Here is a 26,362-nt window from a genome sequence, read left to right on the forward strand (position 1 = left end):
TGTGTGTGTGTGTGTGTGTGTGTGTGTGTGTGTGTGTGTGTGTGTGTGTGTGTGTTTGCTTGTGTTTGTGTGCACAGAGTGTTCATTTCAGCTGGCTAGCCACAGGTATGGCTGCAATGTGAAAGCTACTTGCAGCTGCCTCACCACAATTATGACTGTAGCCACACCAGAGTGACAGAGACAGAAAGAATGAGACAGGTCTGTAATTCCAGGGATTAGATGCACCTCAGCCTCAACAGCAACACGACAACCAGCAGAACAACAAATTGGAGGGAAATTCCTTGTGAAAAATGAATTCCACTCCACACAGTGACTGACATAGATGCAGAAAGGTCAGTTTGTTCGTGCTTCAGCTGATTTTCTCTCTGTGTTTTGTGTCCAGTCGGTGCTGTGAAGCAGTTTGTGAGGAGTCACTTGGAGGATCCTCAGCTTAGTTTCTACCTGTGTAAGTGTCATTTAATTTCCCACTAATTTGTCCCTATATCATCAAGCCTCAAAATTCACCATGTAAAGGGGTGAAGATGTCTTAAAACTATATTTCTGTTAATTAATGCTTGCACTGATTAAGAGACAAATTTAGTTTATTGCAATTCAGGTCTTATGATCACAGCTCTAGTCAAGAGTTCTATTATGGAATTCACCAAAATATGTTCGATTGCCAGGATCTGGAACATGGATTGCCACAATAAGAATGTTGCCAGTCTGTCATATTATCAGTCAACAGTTTAGCTAGGTGTTTATGGTTTCCACACAAAAATACATACCATGAAATACCAATATTCTTGGTTCCTGGTTCGATTTTTGGCTGGGGATGTGTATTATATGTCATTCTCTAAATTTCTCCCAATGTTTAAAGTTGGTCTGTACTGTCAACTATCAAATTAGGACAATGTTTACCAAAACTTTAAATTATAGCCCAAGCCTAAAGAAACTGAAAATAATTTGACAGCTTTCCTCACCTACATTTAGCTGTTTTTGGATTGTATTTAGACATTTTTTTCAGTCCCAGTGCATGTAAGCAAATCTAACTTATGAAGAGACACATCTTTTAATGGAACTTTAGCCAATTTGGCAAATGCAAAAGCTTACAACAGAGGATCTGTTGAGACAAAATGCTGGTATGAGGCTTCATTTGAAAGGCAACATCTTCTAGTTTCTGTTTAGCTTGCGGCTAAAACACAACCAAAACTACATCACTTCAAACATGACTCAGAAATGTTTTGTTTTTTCTCTTTGGTATCATAAGTCGTATTTTATGCCAGAACTATGCAAATCACCACATACTTTCTCCATTTTGTCAACCACACCTGTATGAAATTCCAGATCTCTTGGCCTAACCATACGGAAGCTCGGGACTTTCCATAAAATAAACAGAACAGTTGAATTATGTACAATCTAACCAGTCCAAACACATGTGGCATGTCCATATTAACAAAAGTTTCAGCAGTTATATCTTTGTGTGTAATTCTAGGCCTTTTTCAAAGTAATTTAAGCAGTTAAAAGCCAAATTTTGCATCTTATAGGTTTATTATTTATACTGTTTATGTTGTTTTACTTAGAAAGCACTAAAATCTATTCAGCCTTTGTCTGTCCTGATTCTCAGTCAGTCAGGTCATGATGATCATAAGAGTAAAAAGTGACTCGATTTCTCTTTTTGTTCTTGAAGATGTTTCAGCTCTCATCCAAGAGGCTTCTACAGTTCTCAGAATAAGAAATTTTGTTGCTTTTTCCTGAAACTCTCATGATTCAGCCTTTCTTGTGCACAGTAACTGTTGATAAAATGTTGAAAGCATCATTTTTTTTAGGTAAAAAGTGATATTTTGGAGAAGCTTGACATTCTGTCCATTTGTTTTCAACTAGATTGTGAAAGTTACCATTTTTGTGTTTGCAGTGTATGTTTGTAATGTCTTCCATTTTTCAAAACTTTCTTTCAGTCATCACCCCTCCAAAAACTATCCTGAGCGATCCTTCAGCTACACTATTCCAGGTAAGATTCCTCACGCTGTCCTTTAAAGCATGTAGACAATGCCTCATTTGAAACTCAATAATAAAATGGCTGATTTGGCTCAAACAAACCACATCACAGTCAAACACCAGAAAACAACAACTACAAGCCTGTGACTGTAAAATGCATCGGCTGGTCCTTGTCTCCTCTTCAAAGCCCCACCACATTCCCGTTCTCCCCCTTTTCTCTCGCTTCCACTCACACTTGTTCCCCCCTCTCCACTGTCCTTGACCCCAGCTGGGCTTGATTTTTCCCAGACTGGCACATGGGGTTAATACAGGCCTCGCTTTGATCTCGACACACTCACGCACACACATGGAGCAGTGGGCAGCCTTGATGCTTTGTTGCCTTTGAGTTTAGAGCAATTCAAATAATGAAACCGTCAAGAGTGAAGAGATACAAATAAAGAATCTCTGGTGCGCTTGATCGTTCTGTACCTCAACACCCTCGTGGATGTTTGTTCTTTTTATTTTTAGGTACATTATTTTAGAACATTTTCATCATCAGCGCCTCCCGTTTCCTCACTTGACACTTTGACTCAACCTGAAGCACACGAAAGAAGCAGAAGTGGAGGAAGAGAAATTTGTGTGAAGTGATGTGAAGTGATATCGTGTTGTGATGATGAACAAGATTCAGCTCCTCAGAGGGACTGCAACAAAAGATAACAATCCTCAAAAGCGCACTTTGAAACATGTCTGTGTTATGTGCCCTTCTGGTGCCACGATCTCTCTGAATCACATCTGATGTTCTGATGTAAGTCGTCCGTCTCTCTTTGTTTTTCATCTTTCAGTCCCTTTCTGAACTCTCGCTGCCTGTTTTTTCCACCACTTGTCCCTTTCCTGTACCCCAACTCCAGCACCCATACGCTCCCTCTCTCCGGCCCTCTCTTGTGCCTCACCCCTCCTCCTCACCCCCATGTGTCTCTATCCATTAGGGACTTAAAAGCGTTAAAGTGCACAAAAACAAAATCTTTCATCCCCTCGGTGTCATTTCACACACACACGCACGCACGCACGCACGCACGCACGCACGCACGCACACACACACACACGCACACACACGCACACACACACACACACACACTGTCTGCCTCTGTTTTCCTGTCTATACATCAATCTTTGCAACACACAAGGAATCTTTAATCTTTTTTTGTCATGTCACATAGACATGAGTGCACGTGCATGTGTCTTTCTCTCTCAGACACACACGCACACACACAGACGCACACTTTAATCACTTTGTGTCATGTCAGGAAAGGAATGTTTCCCAACCCAGAAGCCCTTTGATACCAGGCGTCCCCTCCCTCATCCGTCTCCCCCTCTGTCTTCCATCAGGATCCGTTCTGCCTCTTTTTCTTTCTCCATTCCACTCTTCTGTGTTTTTCTACACACCCTTTCTTTTTCGCTCTAACACACACAGACACACAGAGACACACACAGGTTTCGTCCCATTGGCCCATCTTATCCCAACTGGAAGTACCGGTGCCGGTGGGAGCAGGATAGCAGGAATGCCCGGTGTTCAACTGTAACACAATGTTTTCTGCTCACAGAGCTGTGATAATAGCAATTAGGCCAGTGTGTCCCAATTTAGCAATCGGCTACACAAAAGACAGAGAAAGGACAGTGTGTAAGGCGGGTGATAGTGGAGGGTAAACCCAGTAGACCCCAGCAACAGCCCTCTGTTTTATACCGCTGATTATTAAAGTCTGGAGTTTCATTGATGGCGCTAGCACTGCAGCTAACCATTATTTTCAGTACTGAATAGACTGTCCGCTAAGTCTCGCCCCATTCGCTGCTGTTGTTAAGCCATTTTCATTCTCACACTGAAGTGTGCAGTTTATATGTGCAGTTATGAATATTTTCCAAACAATAGCTCCAAAATAGATTTAGACAAAAGCAGCTTCTCATTTCTAGTTGTAGAATGAGAATAAGTGATGCTGATGGGTTTTATGATGTATCCATTTCAAACAGCTTTGTCCTCCCTTCTTCTGTCTGTTTTACATTTTTCTATGCTGTGGGGAAACTATAGCAGCAACTCCTGGACTTTCAGCATACGACGGTGAAAATTTCAAGTTCTGCCGAGGATTTGGATCGTGCAGTAAAGCAGCCCCACTAGTTTGTTTCAAAGGATTCTCCATTTTAATCACAGAGCTTATCTTCCTGTGTGCAATTGTTCCATCAAAACAATCCCAACCATCACTATTTGGGAACAGCTTCATACATGATGACTGGTTTAAAGAAATACAAACATGTCAGAATTTTACCCCCTATAGCAGAATGATAGTGAGATGCAGCTAGACAGTTGTGTTGAACAGAGCAGGTAGAAAAAGCAGGACTGGTGTTAAGCGAACAATAGCTTGATAAGTTAGTTGGAAAATACAGGCACCCAGTCACTTTTTATAATGTCTCAAACTTGAAGCTGCAGACTGCTACATGTAATAGAGTCACCGCAGGGAAATTACATGTGAAATAATAACAATATTGACTCAGCCAGTTTCACAGTCCTGGTGTTGTGATTGCTGGTTCACTGGGACACCGAAATTCATCATTTTTCCTGTTTCACCTGTGCTTTTGGTGCAATGACGAGTCAGATTATCTCTCTAAAGGGACTCTGGAGGACGTGTAATCTCTAAGACAGGAGTGTGGTACCAAACTAATCATTTGTAGAAGAATTACTTTATTTTAACACTAAAGATGGGGTTGAAGTCACTTTTTCACAAATGTTTACTGGCATTTTTTTTTTCTGATAAACAGTTAGGATTCCTGAAACACTACCACTGGAAACATTATAAGGGAAACATCCAACCAGTTGTGGTGTTGCACTGACTCAAATGTAGAGTCATGAAGGTGTGTGTCTGTGTGTGTTGTAGAAGTTTAACCTGTTTAGAAAGAACACTTTTTTAAAGCTTATTTTATGCCAAAATCACCAAACTCTTCGAGGTACTCCTATCATGAGTCTGGTGAGTCTGTATATGCAGCTTTTATGTCCCTGTGACATTGAAACTGCAGTTCTGGCTCTTTCCCCTTACATTTAAATAGGAACCTGGTCTTGTTAGCCCAACATCACTGGGCAGGGATGATGCCAAGAAGGCTGTCAAGTGGCATGACTTTGCTACAGCCCACACAATTATTTGCAGAGGTTTATCTTGTGTATGTAAACTGATCAGCCACACCATCAAAATCGCTGACAGCTGAAGTGAATGACGTTGCTCGCCTCCCTACAATGCAATATACTGCCAGGAAACCAAACATTATTGAAGACCAAGCAGGACAATGCCCCCCGCTACACCACAAACACTGCTCAAGAACGGCTCGAGAAACACGATCAAGAGCCCAAAGCATTGACCCGGCCTCTAAATTCCCCAGATCCCAAGCTGACAGACCATCTACAGAATGCATCAGAACAAATCTTATCCACAGGACCTAAAAAAATTGGATTCCAAGTGCCAGATACCACAAGACAATCCCAGAAGTCTTGTGACCATAGCCCAACAAAATGAGTGCTTTTTCTGGTGGTACAATATTAGGCAGGTGGCTTTAACGTTGCTCTGTGGCTCAATCTTAAGCTAAGAATATACGCTAACCTTTTGAAAATGAACGGGAAAAGCAGCAGCTGTTACTCCTTTTCCCGAATATTTTTCATGAGGGTGAATTTCTTTAGTTTTTTTGGCCACACGATGACCACTCGCTGAAATCGTTAACTTCTGCTTACAAGCTCTCTTGTGCCGTAAATGTTTCCTTTCTATTAGGGTGACAGACTTGTGCCCTGCCTGCCTGCCTGTCTGTGTTTCTACCTCATAATTGTACGGTTCATAATATCTGCCTGCGACTGGTCCATTATAACCATTAAGACTATCACCGGAGAGGAATGCGGTGCTTCAGGGGTGAAAGTGTTGTCTCTAACCATTTGATTGGTGCTCATTTTGTGGTCTTCTTCAAAGAAACATGGTTACTGGTTCAGATCCCCGAGCAATGAATCATCCTCCAAAATGAACTTGACTTTTGCTTGGATGTGGTGGCGGCACTTGGTTTGCGTGTAGCAGGAGGCAGTTTTGTTTGGATATTTCCTTGTTTTGCAGAAATTGATGTGTGCCAAACATCTTTTAAGGCTTCTGTTCACTCCGCCTCCCTCTGTCTTTTTCTCTCTCTGTCTGTAGGCCGACCTGTTTCCTGGTGCATTAGTGTACTTTGGCTCCGATGTAAAAACAGGTTTTTGTCTTTTTTTGGTTCCTTTCTTTCATATGCTGATTTGACTTAGATACTGGTGTGTTACTGAGGAATGTAATTTAAAAAAACAATCGTTTACATTGTGTGTGTGCTTCCTCCGCAGAGTTTTACATAAAGGGAGAACTGCTTGAATCTTCTGTCTCGGCCTTTCAAGCAAATGAGTCCATTGCGAGGTATGTGCGCTTGTGTGTATGTGTTTAAATGTGTGCCTGGCCATGTGTGTGTTTGGGTGTGTACATATGCACTTGTATCCTGCGGCAACCAGCCTATTTTCCTGTCACAAAGCTGTCATCATTGGAATCCCTTTGAGGTTCTGCCTAAACAGCAGGTGCCCCCATGCGCCCTCATTTCCTCCACACACACATGCAGATTCTCACACATACACACACACAAACCATTTTCCAGTCCTTCTAAAGATAGAGCCGGTTTTCCAAACGTGACCCCCATCTGTTGTCCTTTTTCTACTTTAACAAGGTCATCACTCCACCTCTGTTTTAGATCTTTATGTCATTTAACTTCAGCTCAGCTCCTCTGCCAGCAAGATAATGCTGTTTTAAGCAGATACATGAATTCCTAAACAAAACAACATCCTGTTCCAACTCCAAAGCATCTGTCCCGGTGACACAATTAAGCTTTAAAACTTTTTGTGTTGTTTTTCTTGTTCTTTCTTCTTACCTCAGCTGCATGCTTCGGTCCCCGACGCCCCTGTCCAGCTCTGTGGGGTTCAAGGAGTCGCTGCCGCCTGCCCAGGAGCCCACAGCGAACAGCAGCGGATCCACACAAGACGAGCGGGATCTGTCTGCACAAACCCAGGCTGCTAAACCCACCAGATCTGACCCGGGGAAGGTGCCAAAGTGGCTCAAACTTCCAGGTCAGAACAGGATGGCGAACACACACAATTGAGTTTGAGTTTCCACACCTGCACTTCAGCTGAGGGGGTCCAGATCAATAGGGCTTTTACCATGATTTATGTTTTTATAAATAAATCATGAGCACAGAAGAGACCAGAAGGTAACTTGTTCATTGGACCGTTTTGCCGATGCAGCGCATTACTGGACCTCATGTTTATTTGTCTTCTAGTGTCACAAAGAGCTCACCAAGGTGTTAATGATCATGAAAAGCAAGCTCCTTCAAACGTGGAACATTGCTGACTTTATTCCGTTAATTTTTGTCATTCAGACAACTTTCATACTTATATTAATGTTCCTCACAGCTTCATTCAGACACACCCACAGACATGGATTGGTTCAGGGTTTGCACATTATTTGGGCTGGTTGCGTCAGATTGGACAGAAGTGATGTATAGTGTCTCCCCTCAGAGTTTTCATTTAACAACATGTTGGTGGGCGTGCAAGAGAGATGTTTTTTCTCGTTCTATCACTGCTATCTTCAGCAATCATGTTTTTTAGTGAGCTGAGAAAAATCGACACAAAAGATGTGCATGAAAAACTGAAGCAAAGCAGAGAAGAAAGCAGTGCTAATACGCAACAACAAAAGCAGAAGCTGTTTGCTTTACCGGATCCAAAGAAACACCAACCGGTTTAGTTGCCATGAGAATAATGGAAAGGAGTGCATGTCTAAAAAGGGCTTTATTAGTTAAATTAGGTACATGGTCAACAATTTAAAGGGTTAATAGGTTCATTCTTTGGCTCCTTTCAAAGTATGAATCGCCAAGACACTGAACCCCTAATTGCTTGATAAGTCTGTGTTTTAATAAAAGCCCTGTACAAATGCAGTAGATTCACCACAACAGAACAAAATACAGTATAGCAGCACAACACAGATTTGTTTTTAAGTCTTTTTACTTTTTGATGCATCATATAAAGTTCCCTTGCTTGTGGTAATGCCCCTATGTGTTCCTGTGGTTTAAAAATGACCATTATATTATACATTATTCAGACTTTGCTCTTCACCATGACATTCTGCTGTCATTTCGACTGCTGGTCCATTTCTGCAGTAAAACACTGGAGTTGTTATCACTTGTCAGGAATTAATTTCGTCCATTGCAGCAAAACACGAGCTGTCGGGAATTTCTCCAGTGATATGACTGGCTAACCACAACTAAAACCCCAGAAACAAACGAAGCCCAGCAATGGTAAGGCTACAAACACCATAGCTGTGTTATACCAATGCTCTCTTTTCACAGAGAAAATGGGATGTTCACAATTATGTGGTATTTAAATATAATACGACCCCACTTTGATTTTTACTTGTGCATTTAACAAAGGAAACAGAAGGCAAAAATATGTGTTTATAAAACTTAGCCCAGGTTCAACACAAGCAAAAAAACACAAAGAAAACTTTGTTCTCCACAGACACATCTATCAAATATGGTAAGTCATCTGAAGTCAGTTGCATTCACAGTATTACCTCAGCCACCATAGACTGGACTTCAGCATCTCAAGCACTTCATGTAAAACCTCTGTCTGTAATGGCAGATAAATTGGCAGTAATCCAGGAAGGGTTTGCACCTTTTGTTCAAACTTTCAGTTGTTGAAAGTGTTTGCCAGGTCTGGAACCTGAACAAATAGTTTTTATTATTTTGCACAATATGGTAGGACATTAGATCATTTTCTGTGATCTAAATTAATTATACACATGTTCAAGACACCAAGCAAAAAAGTTACTGGATCTAATTGAAGTTAAATTCTCAGCGTGCTAGTCCTCGACTTTTTGAAATAAAAATATTTACTCTCATATTCATGTCAGCGCTGCAGCTTCCATCGACGCCTTCTTGACAGTTTGTGATCAGCAGATGGGTTTAATATTAACACAGCTTTTGAACTGAAACAAATATATTTGCTGTTGCAAAATTGTGCAGTTGGTCTGTTTTGCTTTCACACCTCAAATATGCTAAAATCCAGCAGGAGGACCCACTTTTTCTGACAGCGTTCAGTCTGCATCGGGGCTCGGGTTTGATTGGCAGCTTCCACTCCAGCCCAAACGAACCGGTGAACACACCCGAGTGAGGTGTGAAAGCACCCACACGCACTCAGTACAACAACAAACAAGTATTTCACCCCCTAGCCGTCCTCACTTCCTCTTTTCTGCGGGGAAAGAACAGAAGGCTTTGAGCCACACGATTCTTGTCATGGCAAACACACACACGAAACCCCAAAACCGCAGTTAATAGGATCTGGCTTTTTGAAAGCAGAATTCCTGATGACTCAAAAGATAAGGATGCATGTTAGGATGAACCAATTAGTTCAGGCTGGTCACCCCCCCACCCCTCCGGTCCAGGAGACCACTACAGACACTCAGTGCCCAGAGAGGGAGCCTGCTGCTGGGCCACATCACACGGCACGAGTCCCTGCGGTCTGTCCAAGCAAAGAGCTTTTTTGTTGTTCTATTGTGGTGTTTCTGGTCACCGTATTGATGTTTTTGTTCAGAGCACTGCTGCTTCCTCGCTCTCTTTCTGTCTTGTTTGTGTTTTTGTGCGCATTTTATTTCTGGCTGATCTCTGTGTGTGTCCATGAACGTCTCGTGGCTGTTTTCTCTTTCATGAGGAAAGTTAAAAGAAAAAGACGGAGGGGAGGGGGGCTGAATCAGGAATTATAGATTCCATGTGTGGACCACTACAGAGGACACACACAACCACACACAGTTAACAGAGTCCGTCTGAAACTGGTTGTCCGTTACTGAAGATATTAACACTGACATGCCCGAGTGTTCTGATGCATCCTGGAGGACTCAGCGTTGGAGCCAGTTTACTTCAGGTCTGCAGCGCTCTGCAGACTTTGTGGCACTTGTTTTACAGCTTAATATCTCTTAAATAAAAAAAATTGTCTACTTCTTCTTATATTGGGATGATCGACATTGTGTTGATGCCGCGTTGACAGGATTTGTTGCATGTCTCATGTTTCACACTGAGTTTTCAAGAATCAGTCCCAACTGGATGATGCAGTGCTTGTTTTCCATTGCATGCAGTGTCAGTTGTGGTTAGAAAACAACATACATGCTTTTTTTATACCTAAATTATTCATCTTTGTGGTAAAAACACTCGTATCGATCAGAATGTGTGTTTTGATGAGATATGTCTGAGTTTTGACTTGTACACCAGCATTACATGTCAGAAAATCCTGCACACTTTCTAAGGGAAAGCTACAACAGTGTTAAAAAGCACAGCTATTAATTGCTTTTTCTTGTTTCCTACACAGGTAAGAAATAGGACTTGTGCTGTGTGTGGATGGAGGAATGACCACGACAGACTGACGCACTTAAATCTTAGCTATGCTTCACTTAGAGGCTCAACTTTGTGACCGCAGCGGACTTATTCCGTCGTGGAGGATGCCTTCACTTACCTAGATCTTAAAACGGTCAAAATTATGCGATAAACAGCGGAATTACTGAATTGCTGAGAAGAATGCTGTGTTTCATTCTAGCTGATTGCTGGAAGGAGAAAGTGTTGAGGAGAAAATGTAGTGCGAAGTGAATAAACGTTGTTGTACTAAAGTGTGTCTTGTGTTGTATTTAAATTTCGATGATGCTACCACTTGGCTAGACAATCTGTTACAGTAAATTTAACAGCTGCTCAGATTTCAGCCTTTATCAGCAGTAGATAGTTGAGCTTCAGTGTTTACCACAATATTAAGAATAACTTGGAACAGATATTTAGATTTGATTAAAAAATATATATATATATATATATATATATATATATATATATATGGTCTAACTCAACGAGTCAAAGGCAAAGCATGAAATATTTTCTCATTAACATGCCTAAAAATGTCATATTTTGTTGATTTGTGTACTTAGATTATCCCAAATGTTTCCAACAGAGAAAGCAGTTCATTCTTATCGTCTTTCAGTGGCATTACAACCCAGCCTCAAGGGTCAGCTGGACACAACAAAAAAACAGATTGATTCAGGTAGAACAATTCATTGCTTAGTGACAAAATTAACACAAAAGAACAGTGGCAGTACAAAGAAAACGGGACTGGTGCATGCTGCTAAACCAAAAAAACAAATAAAACCAAACAAACTGCTAACAGTTATGGACCTAGCTAAATGAAAAGCAAGACAACTGAACTCCTTAGGCAAACTTAAACACAATAGCAACATCCACCACAAACAAAAATAACAAACGAGGGCTGAGTGCACAGAACTAACTAGACCACAGCAGGTGCCTCAAAATACTCATTACAGAAAACACAGGATGCGAATCACCACCCCTCAGTGGCTGCGAAACACAGGATACCTGGAACTTCCCACCAAGTTAGACAACTGCTAACTGAAGTTGATAGTCTTTACCAAGACTCGGGCTACTTCCACACTAAGCTAACAGCTGCCAACAGAAGTTAAAAGTTACACACACACAGATCCAGGTTAATCAGCTGAGATGACTGGCAGCTGGTGTTCTGGAGCGAGCTCTCAAACCAGCCACAACTGGGCCTACGTAGGCCATGTCCCTGCACAAAGTCCACCACAACAGCAAGACAGCACACAAGCACTGATTCCCCTAACAGTAGCATCATATCACTTTAAACAAGTGTAGCTGGAGAAACGCATCAAACTCTAGAGGAAACATGAACATGTTGAAAGGCTAGCTAGCTAGCCAGCCATTCTGTTGTTTCCTCCTTTTGTTTTGGTTGCTTGTAAGGGATCATTATTTTTTCAGTATGATGGTTTCATCAGAGACAGCAGTGCCAGGCTACCGCATTCCTGAATTCATCACATAACATCAGCTACACCGATCGGGCATAACATTATGACCACCTGCCTAATATTGTGTTGGTCTCCTTTATGCGGCTAAAACTCCTCTGACCCAGTGGGGCATTGACCAGGACCTCTGGACGTGTCCTGTGGCACTGGGATGGAGGCAGTGAATTCTGTGGGTCCTGTGGGTTGCAGGGTGGGACCTACCTAGATCAGGTTTATCCTGGCACATCCAGATGCTTAATAAGATGTGGATCTGGGGAATGGTGAACCTAGGTGAACAGCTTAGCTCTGTCATGTTCCCCGGACCACTCCTGAGCACTTTTTGAGGTGTGTTGAAGTGAAATTGCCCTGCTGATGGTGGCAACTGGCATCAAGGACTTCTGTTGCCATGGGGGGTGCGTGGGTTGCTTGACCTGCAATGTTTAGGTGAGTGGTACATGTCAAACATCCACATGAACATCAGGACTCAAGGTTTCCCAGCAGAACGTTGCATTGTAACAAGATGATCAATATTAGTCATAATAATGGTAGTGGGTGTTAGCTTTATGTTAGTTAACACTACTTGTGGCTGTTGGCTAATGTGGCTAACGTTACCATTAGCTTTGAGTATATATCCATTCAGAGATGGTGGGAAATTTAAGACTGATATGAAACAAATAAACAAGGATTTGGCAGGTAACTAATTTCATACACAATCTTACCTTATATCTTTTTCTCTCCTGCTCACTGTGCTCTTATATACTGCTTTTTCATGCAGCTGGATTCTCAATATAGCTTTTCTCATTTCATCTCATATTTTTTTCCATTTCTGTTGTCAGAGAACGGAACAAGTATACAATAGCGACTGAAACGCAGTCCTTTAATATTACATGTTACCCAGCAGTAACTTCAGAGTCATTTTCAAGCTGCTGGTCTGCACAGCTAAACTACTGATTTTATAACTGTAATGTCATCAGACAAACTCCCTGAACACGAGTTAAAAACAGCAGTTATGCTGTGAAATCAGCAATATTTCCACGTCAGATTAGTTAGAAGTAATAGAAAGTCCTGATCTCACACTCACTCATGTTTGTGTCAGCAATAGGGCAGCCATTGGTTGTACTTTGTGCTGTCAGTCACACACAGAAAGAGTCTTCTTCCTGAAGGGGGTGTGGACAGCAGCATTTAAAGCCGCAGACACTGAAGCAGCCTTTTTAGAACAACAGTAAAACCAGGGCAATTGTGAATTGATCCATCTTTGCAGTATTCTGAAGTGAAATGCTGAAAGACACATTTTGTAGACGTGAGGCTGTCATTCATTTGCTTTAAAGGGACACAATGTGCGAAAATAACCCTACATAGAGCACCCATGACAAGTTTAAATGGTTATAAAGTGGACATTCAACACTGAAGACTAAAGACTTCTGGTGAGCTTCATCACCCCAGATAATTTAGTGTTTTTAATTTTCAGACGTGATCCTCAGCTAAATCTATTAGATTTAACACAGGTTCCTCTAAAGTCACAAGAAGACCCAGAGCAACATTTCTGCCAAATATTCACTCATACTCCACAAGACCTGTCAATAGAATTACATTTTTTAAAATCTTCCCTTAAAGTATCAACTCATAATACAGTGCAGACCATCTTGGACCAGCAGGTGGAGACAGAGACCTGAACACAGATCTGCTGTTTGTGAGATGGCAGACTAATTACATGCATAAACTCAGAACACAGATCTAACTCTTCTGGTCACTGCTGCCGCTGTGAGGTAAAGCTGAAGTCGTGGTTCAAGCCATGTGAGTATTTACAGGGTTTGTAGGCACCAAATATCTCAACACCCAGCTTAATTATCAAAGTGACATCAGCTGATAATTAGAGAATAGTTATTAGCAACCACACTGCAATTAAAGCAGCCTGAGTTACAAAGTTGGAATCACTTCACATCGGTCTGTACCTTTATATCATCCAATAATAAATACATTTTGACAACAAGGAAAACTGCATTTCAGACTTTCATTTCCTGAAAGCAGATGCTCAGCAACATAAAATATAACTACATGTCTGAAGAATGGTTTATTTGAATGTACACGGGCTAAGATGTGCAATGTGATCCTTTACAAAAATAATGAATTTAATCACCTCCAAGGCTAATATTGTCAGCATGTCTAGTCATTGTCCCTGTCTGTCCTGGAATTTTGTCATTTTATATTTTCCTCGCAGCAGTTTTTATCAACCAGCTCAAATTTAATGATTCAGATCAAACTGCATCTTCATTAACCTGCATCCAGCTGCAGCTAAAACAAAAGCTTGATAAGTCCTCTGCTGGCTGCTCAACATGGTGCAGAATTATCAGCCGTTTGTCTTGGCAGGTGGAGGAGACCAAAACAGAGCAATAAGGAGAGAGGCTATCAGTTTTTGGCAGGAAATACAGCCTGAATTACTGATGATGCTCAGTAGGGGATTCTCATTTATGATAAATGTCTCCTTGTCTCCTTCACTTGTGTCTTATTCTAATATCGTAGTCCCTCCTAGTGGAGACACGAGGAGAGAGGAATTGAGAACTTCTACTGAACAAGACTAAGGCTGATACGATCTTGTCAGTGCCAGTACTAAATCCGAATATTAGTGATCAAGAAGATCAATATTTTTGAACCAATGTACAGCATACACGCAGTAGAAATTTTATCTTGCTGTCAAAATTTTAGACCAGCAGAAACTTCAACACGTTTATTTATGTTTTAGAAATATTTAATTAAAATACAGCTTTTGAGCATTTATCACTGAGTGTTGATTGGCTGTAATTTGTGGCGTGTAACCAGTCAAAGCTGTGGGCAGGAGATTGCTCGGCACCACAAAGTAACCACAGTTATTTCATTTATTTTAATCGGAATCTGTAAAATAAATACATAAATAAAAGACAGTACAATCAAGAAAATGCTGAATATTTGATTTGATAATCATCCAGCCTGATAGTCAAGTCGAAATGAATTAGAGATGGGTCTGCAGGTATTTACTCCATCATGTGTTTTAAAGTGTGTATTTGCAGAGACAATGTGACGAATACTCCACATAATAACATAAAAATGAAAAACTATTTAATACCACATGTTATTTCATTAAAGTGAGTTTAGATCATTTAAATGTGATTTCACAACGTTTTAGTTCATGTTTTTAGGTCATTTATTTACCTAATTATTTATTTCTTATACCTTTTTATCCATATGATATTGAACACTTTATATAGCTGAGAGGCCCTCTGACACATAAATTACCTTGTGTTCTCTCCAGAAAGACAAACATCTAAAAGAGTAGAAGTCTGTTCATTCAGTGGAGGTAGCAGGACTGACGCTGAAATCCTGCACTTAGAGGCACAATGAAAAAACTAAAAAGGATGTTAAAAAAAATCTAAATTCTTCTGGTCATGTCAATTCAGTGGTACCAGGAGTTAAAAATGTCTATAGAATTTATTCAATGTATCTGATATTGATCCTGATTTGTGTCTGTGCTTCACGGTCGGCTTGTCTTGCCGTCACAGGGTCAGTTATCCCACCTCATTCCACAGGGTCTGTAATGTGTCTGCATGCCCCGACTCCACGCCCAGCCACATGTACGCCAGCCTCCGACGCTCATGTGGTGACGGCCCAACCCCAAATAACTTCCATTCTGGTCTGTGAGCTCCCCTCCTCACAGCACAAGGAGGGACACCGAGGAAGGAGAAAGTGTGTGAGGAAGAGTGCAGGACAAACAGAAAGTAAAAGGATGAGAGCTGAACGTCACGAGGGGATTCTGAGTCTGGACCACTTCAGCTGCGGCATCGGCCCAGACCAGGTTCTGATGTGACGCTGTGGCAGCTATTTACCACAAGACTCACCAGAATCTACAAGTTCATCTCAATTTCAACTCATCTTTTGTGGTTTTCTGGGTGCACAATACTGAGCGTGAATGTTTGTGCATGATCAGAGTGAACTCTCAGCTGAAGGGTGAGTGTGTGACCGACTTGAGCTCTGACCGAAGATCTCAAAAATGCGTCTCCCCTGCACTGATTCATCAACACAGAAATAAGACTGTCAGAAAGTCCCCACCAACACGAGTGACACTGCAAAACCACCTGCGCCTCTGGATATCCTGCCACGTGTTTGGACACTGGAGGATTATTTGAGCAGAAGGGCAGACACAAGTTCTGGCTTTGGAGGCACCAGAGTTTTCCAGGGACTGAACAGTGTAATATTTCATCTGAAGGGATGCAAAGCAAAACTGAAAGTGGATGAAGAGAACACAGAGAGGTAAACACACACGCTGATTTTAAAGTGGAATCTGAACTTTAAAGCTATGAAAGTAAATTATTTTAACAACTCCTTGCTTTTTTTCTGATAGATGTCATCAAGACGCTGGAAAAGGTCACATGACTTCATCTAAAACTCAAAACCCAGAAGTCTTAAGACATTAAACTCCACCTCACCTGTTTTGTGCGGCTACTGGATCTTTGAGGCCCTGGAGGTTCAATTTTGAAGATTTCACTGCAGTATATTTATCTCCTCGCCATCATGGATCCTCAGGGTGGTCCGTACCTCAACAAGAAGGCCCTCCTCTCACCTCTGGGTGCTGCCCGCCTCTGTCAACTGGCCATGGGATGTGCTGTGGTCGCCATGGTAACCCACAGTGCCGGCTACAGCGGTTCACACGGCGTCTTCTGCATGGCGGCGTGGTGCTTCTGCTTCGCCATGTCGGTTCTGGTGTTCTTCCTGGACGCCACTCGTCTCCACGGCTACCTGCCCGTATCCTGGGACAACCTCACGGTCACGTGTGCTGCCTTTGCGACGCTACTGTAAGTCACATTTTCAGCTCTGAAAATGATGGTACAGAAGACTTACACACAGGAAGCTGCACCGGGGCCCATCGCTGTTATCTCATCCCACAAGGCATCCGTTTTTCCACGAGGCAAATTTGCATCCGCTCAGCCATGACTCAGATCCATCAGAGATTAACACATTAATTATGAGGCACAAACCTTCCTTAACTTTTAACTATCTTTGCAGAGAATTGGGACTTGTTTTACCCTAAGTGGAAAAGAATTGATGAATACGCTGTTAGGTTACAAAAAGGCATAAAAATCTTACAGTATCATATATATAGTGTTAAAATCATGTTGTCTGCTGTCATAATCTATCATTTGAATTGTATACTGTGGCCAAAAAATGGTTAAACCTACTATATAACCAACATTATTACATTAAACTCCACCCTGGTTGTTAATTTAACCCCTAAAAACTAATTTCTGTGCATTGAAGTCTTGTATTTAGAAGTTCTTTCCATGAAAACTATGTCATCTTGTCTTAAAGTAACTTAGATGTAATTCTACACTATTGCTTCCACTAGAATGTGCCGATCTACACACCCACCCCCTCTCGCTGCATCTCGAACACACCAGCTCACCTTCAACTCTGATATAATACTGGTAAACTACCACACTGTGGCAAGCTGTAACATGTTTAAACTGATTCTAAAGAAGAATAATGTTATAAAATGTCCCACCAGCAAGCTGACAGGATTGGTTCTTTAGGTCTGTTACAAAAAAAACTCTGTAAGTCTGAAGCCAAGTTTTTTTAGACTGTGATAAATGCGCTGCAGTTTTAAGGTGGAAATGCTCAGCCATGGTACAATGGTAAAAGTGACAATGTTTGGCATCAAAGTGTTGAAACAACTGAGAATTATCATTAAACTCTGGAGTTCCTCTCAGCTCTACAAGGAATTGTTTTAACTCATTGCTTTGGTTTCACTGTTTGGTCTACTTTTGCCCGTCTTGTCAGCATCTTCCAACAGCTTCAGGCTGCTGTTTGCAGCTAAAATAAGGCTCTGATAAACCCTCTATTCATGCTAGCTGCTCAGCACCAGAAGGCATAGAGACAAAGTTAGCTCCTCACTAGTGAACTTAAGTATGTATACCAGCGCATTAGGCAGCTCAAATGGTAAATAGTTTGCTCTTCAATATCGCTTTTCTACCTTAGCGGCACTCAAAGAGCTTTGCAAGGTTTCCTATTCACATATGCACTAACTTTAGGGTCAATGTCTTGCTCAAGAACACTGCAGAATGACTGGGAATTGAGCTGTGAAATTTGCGATTAGCCGTCAGTCTTATCCCCAAACTGAGCCACACCCAGAACCAGATATTAGTGACGAGAGGAAAAGAGCTAAAAGGAAAGTGAACAATGTGCTCCACATGAGTTTTCTGATTTGTTCAAGTCAACGATTTGCTCTTTCAGACTTTTGCTGAGCTCCTACTTTCCCACTGTGGAGTTTGTTGCTGAGTGTAATGAGTGCATCAAATGGGCCTTACTGTGAGTGACTCAGAGGAGTCAGCAGCTGTAGTCAATCATATTCTCTCATAAGAAGTTAAGAGGCCAGAAAATGTGATATTTCCCAGCTTTTTACATAATTCAAGTTGCTGTATGCATATTTTTGACGCATCAGATTTTGTCATTTTTCCAGCAGACCTATAATAATTTTAGGAAAAACAAACAAACAAAATGCATGATTGTTTTTCTTGTGACAAAGGCACATAGGTTTTGATCATTTTATCATTAGGTTACAAGTTACAAGAGTCACTGGAAACTAAAGACTGCCATGGTATACATAGTCTTTACAAGTTTATGTAAACTTATGTTGACGACTCTAGTTCAGAACTCCACCTGCTGGATGAATAATTGTTCACTAACTGGTTCCCCATATAAACTTCATGTTCTGTTTGTGCAGATGTAAATACAAAATCATTCCAATTTAACATCTGTTTGATTCAAGATTCAAGACCGCAAACACAATTATACATAGCATAATGTGCAGTGAAATGCATTGTGCACCTCTCAAGAACTTGCAAACACATCTCATGTTCTTCATCACTAAAAGGAAATGGATCAGGCATCTATACATGATCCCAGAGCAGAGCATCAGGAATGTTTGAACAAATAGTTCAATCCTACATAAGTAGCTGTAACCATCTTTGAACCGAGACAGAGTTTAAGGCTTTCGTCCTACATATAACCACCTGTTATCCTTGTGCCGATTGAATAGTTTACAGCTACAACAAACATCTCCAAAAACAGCCACAACATTTTAAATTATTGACCCCACTGTGACCCTCCAGAGCAGCTTTTCCTCCTGTGCTTTAACAAAATATGAACAATCACGTTTTTCTGTCTTCCTCTGCAGCTACGTGACGGCCTCTGTGGTTTACCCGCTGTTCTTTGTTAGATCTGAGTGTCCCTACGCCGGCTGTGATGTTCGAGATTTCCGCATCGCCGTCACCGTCTGCTCCATCCTGGGTACTCTGGCCTACGGAGCTGAGGTGGTGCTGTGCCGAGCCAGGCCGGGCCAGATCGTGGTGGGCTACATGGCCACCGTCTCCGGCCTTCTCAAAGTGGTTCAAGGCTTCGTAGCCTGCATCATCTTTGGAGCTCTGGCCAACGGGAGTCAGTACTACCAATATGCCGCTACTATCTTCTGTGTTGTTGTCTACGCTTTCTGCTTCACTCTGACTGCGGTGGTGGTCATAATGACTGTGTGCAGGCGGACCAAGGCGGTGCGCTGCATGCCCTTTGACCGCTTTGTGGTGGTGTGCACGCTCCTGGAAGTGCTGCTCTACCTGAGTGCATCAGTGGTGTGGCCAGTGTTCTGCTTTGACACTAAATATGGTTCCCCATTTAGACCTTCGTCATGTCCACGGGGAAAATGTCCGTGGGACAGCAAAGTAGTCGTGGCGGTGTTCTCCTTTGTCAACTTTGGACTTTATTTAGTGGACCTGATCTACTCTCAGAGGATACGATTTGTCTCCTCACAGGTGTCCACTAACTCACGAGTTTAACACCGTTTGAAAACTTGATGTCACATCACTAGCTTAAAAGGTTTAACCCTCTGAACCCCAAGCAGTTTCTGGGTGTTTCTAGCTTCTGTCATATTTCTACTTGCTGTGGGCTCATTTCTACTGCAAACATGACACAGCTATGATTCCTTAAAAAAAGAAAGTTGAATTTCTTGAAGTATGCCCAGCCAGCAGGCAGATGGGTCCCCCCACATTAGAGCCGGGTTCTGCTTGAGGTTTTTTTCCCTGTTAAAAGGGTGTTTTCCTGCCACTGTTGCCTTAGGGCTGCTCTGGGGTTCAGGCATATGGGTTCTGTAAAGCGTCTCAAGACAATTTGACTGTAATTGGCGCTATATAAATAAAATTGAATTGAATTGAATGTTTTACCAAAGCTAAAACCTGGAATGTACATTTCCCACATGCGTTTAAAAAGTTGGTTCTGCACATAATACATATTGTACTATTTTCATTTTTGTACAGCCTGCAGTTCAGCCCAGGTCTGCACAAAAGTCCCTGAAATTTTAGGGTTACTCACTGACTTGTTTATTTTTGGCATTTTTAAAGGCGACTTTCAGAATGACACGATTCGGATGATCATCTTAAGCTTGTTAAGTTTCTAGCTCTGATAAATGATAGAATTTTAATGATTTGTTTTCAAACCTGCAGGCAGGTTTTGGGGTTCAGAGGGTTGAGCTATTTTTTTGCATCACTGTTTATTTTATTTGTGAATATATTTGATATTTAAAGCCACAGAAAAGACTGAAGGGTGAAAATGGTTATTTATCAAACATCCCATGCCCACAACATCACTGGTGCTGCATATAGTCTGCTGCCTCAAAATCTAACTGTAAGCACTGTTGAGGAATTTCACCACGGTGTCCCCTCTGCCACACCCCACTCAGGTGGCCCCTGCCTCCCTGAGAACCAGCCTCACCCAAGCAGCCCAGGCCCACTGGTATGTTCCAATAAATCCTCATAACACAAGACACTCCCACAATTTCTGACCCTTGGCATAGCACATACTTCCTGTATATCTGTTCAAATAATAGATAAAGTCTTGAGTATAAATAGTAAATCTGGCTTTGGCATCTGTGGCATCCCTGCCATCTGCGAACCCCACACCAGCGATGTACGGACTTTACCCAGGCTGCCAAAAATAAACATGAGCTGCCTGCGCTCATATTGAAGCCATGACACAGCATTTATAAGAGGTTGGTGACTTTAAAAGCCTCTCTGTGAAAAGCTTCCCTCAGTCTGTAAAGTAAAGCAAAATCAAGCTCAAAAACAAGTCTCTTTGCTGCGTTTTGTCTGATGACCTGCAGTCTGAGTTGCCACGTTTCACGGTCAGTGTGACCGAGGAGTGTTTGCACATTCTCACAGAAGATGGTACAAATGACCCGATATGTCACTAACAGCTAAATGCCAAACGGGTTAGAAATGATCTGTGTGGTTAGATGGCCCGTGTAAAGTGCATTGATGTGATTTTTATACTCAAATAAACTTCGCTAATTTACCGACTTCAAGCTGCTGTAGTTATTCCAGCTCGTTGAACAGGCTCTTATAAACTGATTGCACACTACCAACCCAGCACCAAACAGAGTTAGCAACTAACTGGTGAACATGATGGAGTACTTAGCAGCTGAAGAACCACATATTTTTCTCAGGGGTTTGTAGAAACCCAAACAACACTAATAGAAGAATGAATATTTGACTCCCTTTTCCTTGGCCTCCAGAAACATGATTTCAAATGAAACCTAATGTTGCTCTGTACACTGCTGTCAACTTTGTAAGGCAATAATTCCTCAGCCACAGCATTAAAACAACTGAAAGATGAAGTGAGTGATTTTAGTAATCTCATTACAATGCAATGTTCTGCTGGGAAGCCTTGGGTCCTGATGTTCTCCACATAAATGGATTATTTGCAGCAGCACTCCCCTTCAACACTGGCCTCTCCCAGCAGGACAGTGAGCCATGCCATACTGCAACAGCTGCTCGAGGAGCACGACCAAGAGTTGAACAGTGAAACCAAAGGATCCTTTGGTGATGTTCTGGGACAGCTGACCATGACCAAGGGGCTCTACTCCATATGAAGCAGATAGTTTTTATGTTGTATTTAACGATTGTCGCACGGCCCCCTAGTGGCCATAAAAATCTACGGATTCTGGTTTAAATTTAACAATGCAAAGATATGAAATTATTTTACATAATTACCCAAATATTTAATTAAATTAAGCCACTGTTATTTATACAGCACACCTATAAGAATACAAATTGAGCCAATTATGAAGCTATTTTAAATTTGCCTAACTTTTAGGGTTACTGTTCAGCATTTACTATGACTAAAAATGAGGGGCAAAATCCATAACATTATTAATTCTATAAAGTTATTAGATTAATTTAAATATGAGAGGCAAATGCCATAGTGTTACTAATTCTAGAAATTTATCAGGCTAATTTAAATATCAAGGTTAAGACTCTACAGTATTATATGTTGCATAAATTTATCTGACTAATTAAAATATTACGAGACTCAAGACTGTACAATATTATTTACTGTATCAACTGATCTTAATAAATGATATATTAAATGTTAAACCATACAATAGTATATATTATATACATTGACCTTACTAAATTAAATATTAAGGTTAAGACCCTACAATATTATGTATAATGTAAATGTACCTAAATAAATGTAATATTAAGAGTTAAGACCCTATAATATTATTTATTGTGTAAATTTACCTGAATAACTTAAATGTCAAGGTTAAGACTCTCATTTACCTGACTAAATACTAAGGTTAAGTCCATGTGATTGAGAACACTGGTGACAATAGTTAAAAAAAAAAAAAAAAAAAAAGACCTCTTGCAGAATTATACCATTTTCCAGCATTTTCATACATAAATAATGAACTAAACTCAACTGTGCTCAAATTTTATGTACACCTCTTCACTCTGCAGACATGAAAGCAAATATTGTTCACTCTGTCTGCTGCTGCCACATGTGAGTATTCAAGTGGTAAATGACTCCATCTGCAAGCTGTGTGACGCGATTCTTAAATGGTCTCTTTCAATAATGAATCCACAAATTCAGGGCTTGCTGTTGTTTCTCTGCTGTGTCAATTTCCTTTTCATCATCTCCTCAGCTGTGTGCGTTCAGGACATGATCACTGATTCTGACCGTACAACCCAACAGATCCTCTCACACAGTCTCAAGCTCTGGTCCTCCATGATTAAATTGCCTGATGGAGTGACTTTCTACCCGACCATCTCTGCACCTTTGAGGGTAAATGAGGAGAGATGGAGGTATTTTTTGTCGGCAGTGCTAATTTCCGCAGGAATGAGACAGAAGATCTGATCCGCTCAGTCTCTCTTTGTTCTCTTACATTAAGATTTCTCTCCCCTAACTCCAAGATTTTCTCCTTCTCTTCCTGCCTGTCTTTCTCCCACATCATCACCAGTCGCCTCTTCTTCCTCCTGCTCTCCATCCTTCCTTCCTCTCTGCTTTGGTCACCTCGACGAATCTCATCTGTCTAATCCAGGATCAGTGTAGTGCCCTGTCACATCTGCGAGTGCTATGGATGTATTATATTAAGTCTTCGGGAAGCGACTGTGGCACAGCAAACACCTCCTGAAACTGTCTCGGTGCTCAGCAGCAAATCCAACACCAGTTGGCTGCTCTTGTATCCAAATCTGTCTCAGGCTGCAGGAAACGTCACTGCGAATCTGAGAGATTTGCTATTTTCGACACTGTGCCAATTTATGTAAATTAGTAAGTAAATACAAGTGAATAGCTTGTACATACAGAGAGGACAGCTGAGCAGTGGATTTGGAGGTGGTTTGTGTAAACTGGTGATGATTTTTTGCAGCAGTAAATGTTGAAGTCGTAAAAAATGTGCTGCTTTTAAAAGTATTTTGATTCTCTGATGTATTCAGCATCTTTACTTCCATTGACAAACCCTTTAGAGGTTTCATTCACTTGCACTCTTCTTTCCAGAGGGAGCTGTAATATCAGTGGAATATGACAGTGAAAGTGATGGAGGGTGTCACTACAGAGAAATCTGGAGCTCCGTTAAGGTCTTCGCCCTCCCTGCTCCTCTACAGACCCCCTTATAGCAGCTGTTCCATGTTTGGCACTGGTTTTGCTCCTCTCTCCCTGTGGGCCTGGGTCTTAAACATAGCAGTGTATGAACTCTGCTGACAAAGATGAGCTGCGACAGGTGTCCATCATAACTGTCCTCTCCTGGTTTTTCCAGCTGGGAGGCACATGGAGGGACGACTGGCTCGCTTTTGTGACTAATCTCTGATGGCGCATGTTGCTGAAGTCAGCTTCCACTCGTAGCTCTCGGCTCTTGTTTTGCCTAACGTTGTGTGTAGAACATTGTTAAAGTCTAAACCTTCACTCCCAGTGGATCTAACGCAGCTCTCCTATCCTGGAGTATAACAGAAACAGCAAAAGTGCTTATTTTAAAGTGCAGAACAGTTTCAGAGGTGGATGAAATAACAGAAAAATTGAGCAAAAATGACACATATTTAATGCTGATTTGGACTGAATCACATTGCACAGTGTTCCTGATGTAAACTATCTATATAAAGAGATTTTTAATATATATTTATTAGTTTTAATAAACCAAAAAAAAAACATCTGCTCAGTTTCCTACACATTCTTACTTTACATCAAAAACATTGAACAAAAACCTTGCAGCATGTTAGCTAATATACTCGACTCCATGTATGTCACATAAGATTCCCACATCTTATCCATCCAGCTATCCATCATCTATACACCACCTAATCCTCATTAGGGTCGTGGGGGGGCTAGAGTCTATCCCAGCTGACTTAGGGCAATGACAGGGGACAACCTGGACAGGTCTCCCACATCTTATATAATTGATAAATCTTTGAATGTAAAACACATGTAAGATATTCCAACATTCTCTGACAGCTCTAAACTGTTGGTACTTTTTCATTGGTGCGCTGCAGTAAAATGTGCATAAGTAAGAATAATATACAGTCTCTTGTTTCTTGGTGTAACATGGCTGTTTGGAAGGCAACAGATGAGAGACACTGGGTCGATTTCAGATAAAACATTGAACCAGTAGCTTTGGAACTTACAGCATGGCCAGAAACAGTGAGTACCAATTTTGGTCTTCGATTGCTTCTCTCCTGCTCCCTGTGCTCAGGTATACTGCATTTTAAAACAGCTAAACTCCCAATAAAGTTTTCTCATTTTGTATATTTTTCTGTTTCTGTTAGTAGACAATGAAATGACTATAAAACAGCGGCTGAAATGCAGCTTATTAAGACTACAAGTTTATCGTGAGTCATTTCAGAGTCACTTCATTTCAGAACCCCAGTTTTGTAATTGTAACGGAATCTTGCAAATTCACCACAACACGAGTTAAAAACAACGGCTGAAAATGATGATATTTGGCAATATTTCCGTGTAATATGTTGGCTCAGAGATGCACACACCTGTTTATACAGTCACTGTGAAATTAACCATCTTTGCACTATTTTGAGCGAAAAAAAAAAGACATTATGGGTCCATGTGAGACTTTTATTAATTTGATTGAAAGCGGCACAGTGTGGGACCTTGAAGGAAGGCTGGAGGAAAAAGATCTCTTTCTCAGATGAAGAAACCCTCCTGCACCTATAGTCCTTCTGTTTGTTTTGCTGTTGTTCCACATTTTCTTTTTAAGGATGCAAGTCTGAGACTGTAATTTTGTTGCTATGTGCTGCTGATTGCTGCGTTGAGCAAAGTGTATTTTCTATGAGATGATTTCTGGATTATTTAAAATCAAGAATCTTTTACTCTTATATTATGGCTCACATTTTTCCATTATCATCCATTTTACACTGACATAATGGTACTGTTGTTTCAAGAAAAGCTAAAAAAGGATTCATGATCAAATTAAAGGCAAGTTTGATCGTCTTATTTTGAGGATTATTAGACGAACACAACCCCCTGTCAACATTAATTTCCATAAAAAGTACACAGATGACACAGCCTTTAGTACTTATTCATCCTACTGTGACATTCTGGCCACAGTTTTGCCCTCTCAATCTCCTCTTGGCTACCTCACTACATTTATGAACAAAGGAAGTCTGTATTCTTTGATTAATTCAGTTAATTCCATCATCAATCTGTCCTTAATACCTACTGAACCCGAGATAGGAATACAGAAGAAGTGCACCTGATTGTACAGCTCGTCTTCTACAGGTTCTTTTGGGACTTTCAGGCTGATTTGTTCCTGGGATTTTGTGATGTGCTGTGGGAAATTAGTTTTTGGTTTGACATTAAATTGAAAGCTGGCATTACACTGGATGCCTTAACTTCCCTGCTGTCGTTTCTTTTGTATTCAGTCTTTGTCACTCATTCTTGTCTCAGACTGCAGGAGGGAGACGTATGAGCACTTGGGAAAGATTTTCTGTCTGTCTGAGATATTAAATATGCACATCTTCTTCTCTCATTCAACAAAGCTACTTTTCTCTCTCTCTCTCTTTCTCTCTCTCTCTCTGCTGCTCTCTCTCGTTGTCACATTGTCAAACGTGCACACAAACACACTCGTACACACCTCGGGACCCTAATCACTGCAAGCAACAATTTGTTGTAAACGCTTCACCTAGATCTGCTTG

General features: G+C 41.2%; 2 protein-coding genes across 4 annotated transcripts in view; both read left to right on the forward strand.

Moving 5' to 3' along the window:
* Nucleotides 1–10,682, forward strand: part of aspscr1 (ASPSCR1 tether for SLC2A4, UBX domain containing) — a 28,757-nt gene extending 18,075 nt beyond the window's left edge. The window contains exons 12-17 of one of the 3 annotated variants that reach the window (XR_004848986.2): nucleotides 383–445; nucleotides 1,935–1,987; nucleotides 6,162–6,213; nucleotides 6,335–6,404; nucleotides 6,912–9,200; nucleotides 10,388–10,682. Coding sequence is in view for 2 of the 3 variants with exons in the window: in XM_035957314.2 (XP_035813207.2) it covers nucleotides 383–445; nucleotides 1,935–1,987; nucleotides 6,162–6,213; nucleotides 6,335–6,404; nucleotides 6,912–7,134 (461 nt within the window). In the remaining variant the exon portion in view is untranslated. Of the gene's footprint in view, nucleotides 1–382; nucleotides 446–1,934; nucleotides 1,988–6,161; nucleotides 6,214–6,334; nucleotides 6,405–6,911 lie in introns of all 3 variants that reach the window. The other 2 variants (XM_023290388.3, XM_035957314.2) reach the window with 2 other exon arrangements.
* Nucleotides 10,683–15,529: 4,847 nt separating this feature from the next.
* On the forward strand, nucleotides 15,530–21,246 carry LOC111581977 (myeloid-associated differentiation marker-like protein 2). Its single transcript, XM_023290413.3, has 3 exons — nucleotides 15,530–16,154; nucleotides 16,246–16,696; nucleotides 19,075–21,246. The coding sequence occupies exons 2-3, from the start codon at nucleotides 16,416–16,418 to the stop codon at nucleotides 19,724–19,726; spliced, it is 933 nt and encodes a 310-aa protein (XP_023146181.1). The 5' UTR covers nucleotides 15,530–16,154; nucleotides 16,246–16,415; the 3' UTR covers nucleotides 19,727–21,246.
* Nucleotides 21,247–26,362: the final 5,116 nt, after the last annotated feature.

This window comes from Amphiprion ocellaris, chromosome 4 (genome assembly GCF_022539595.1).
Source record: "Amphiprion ocellaris isolate individual 3 ecotype Okinawa chromosome 4, ASM2253959v1, whole genome shotgun sequence".
In the NCBI taxonomy this organism is placed as follows: Eukaryota; Metazoa; Chordata; class Actinopteri; family Pomacentridae; genus Amphiprion; species Amphiprion ocellaris.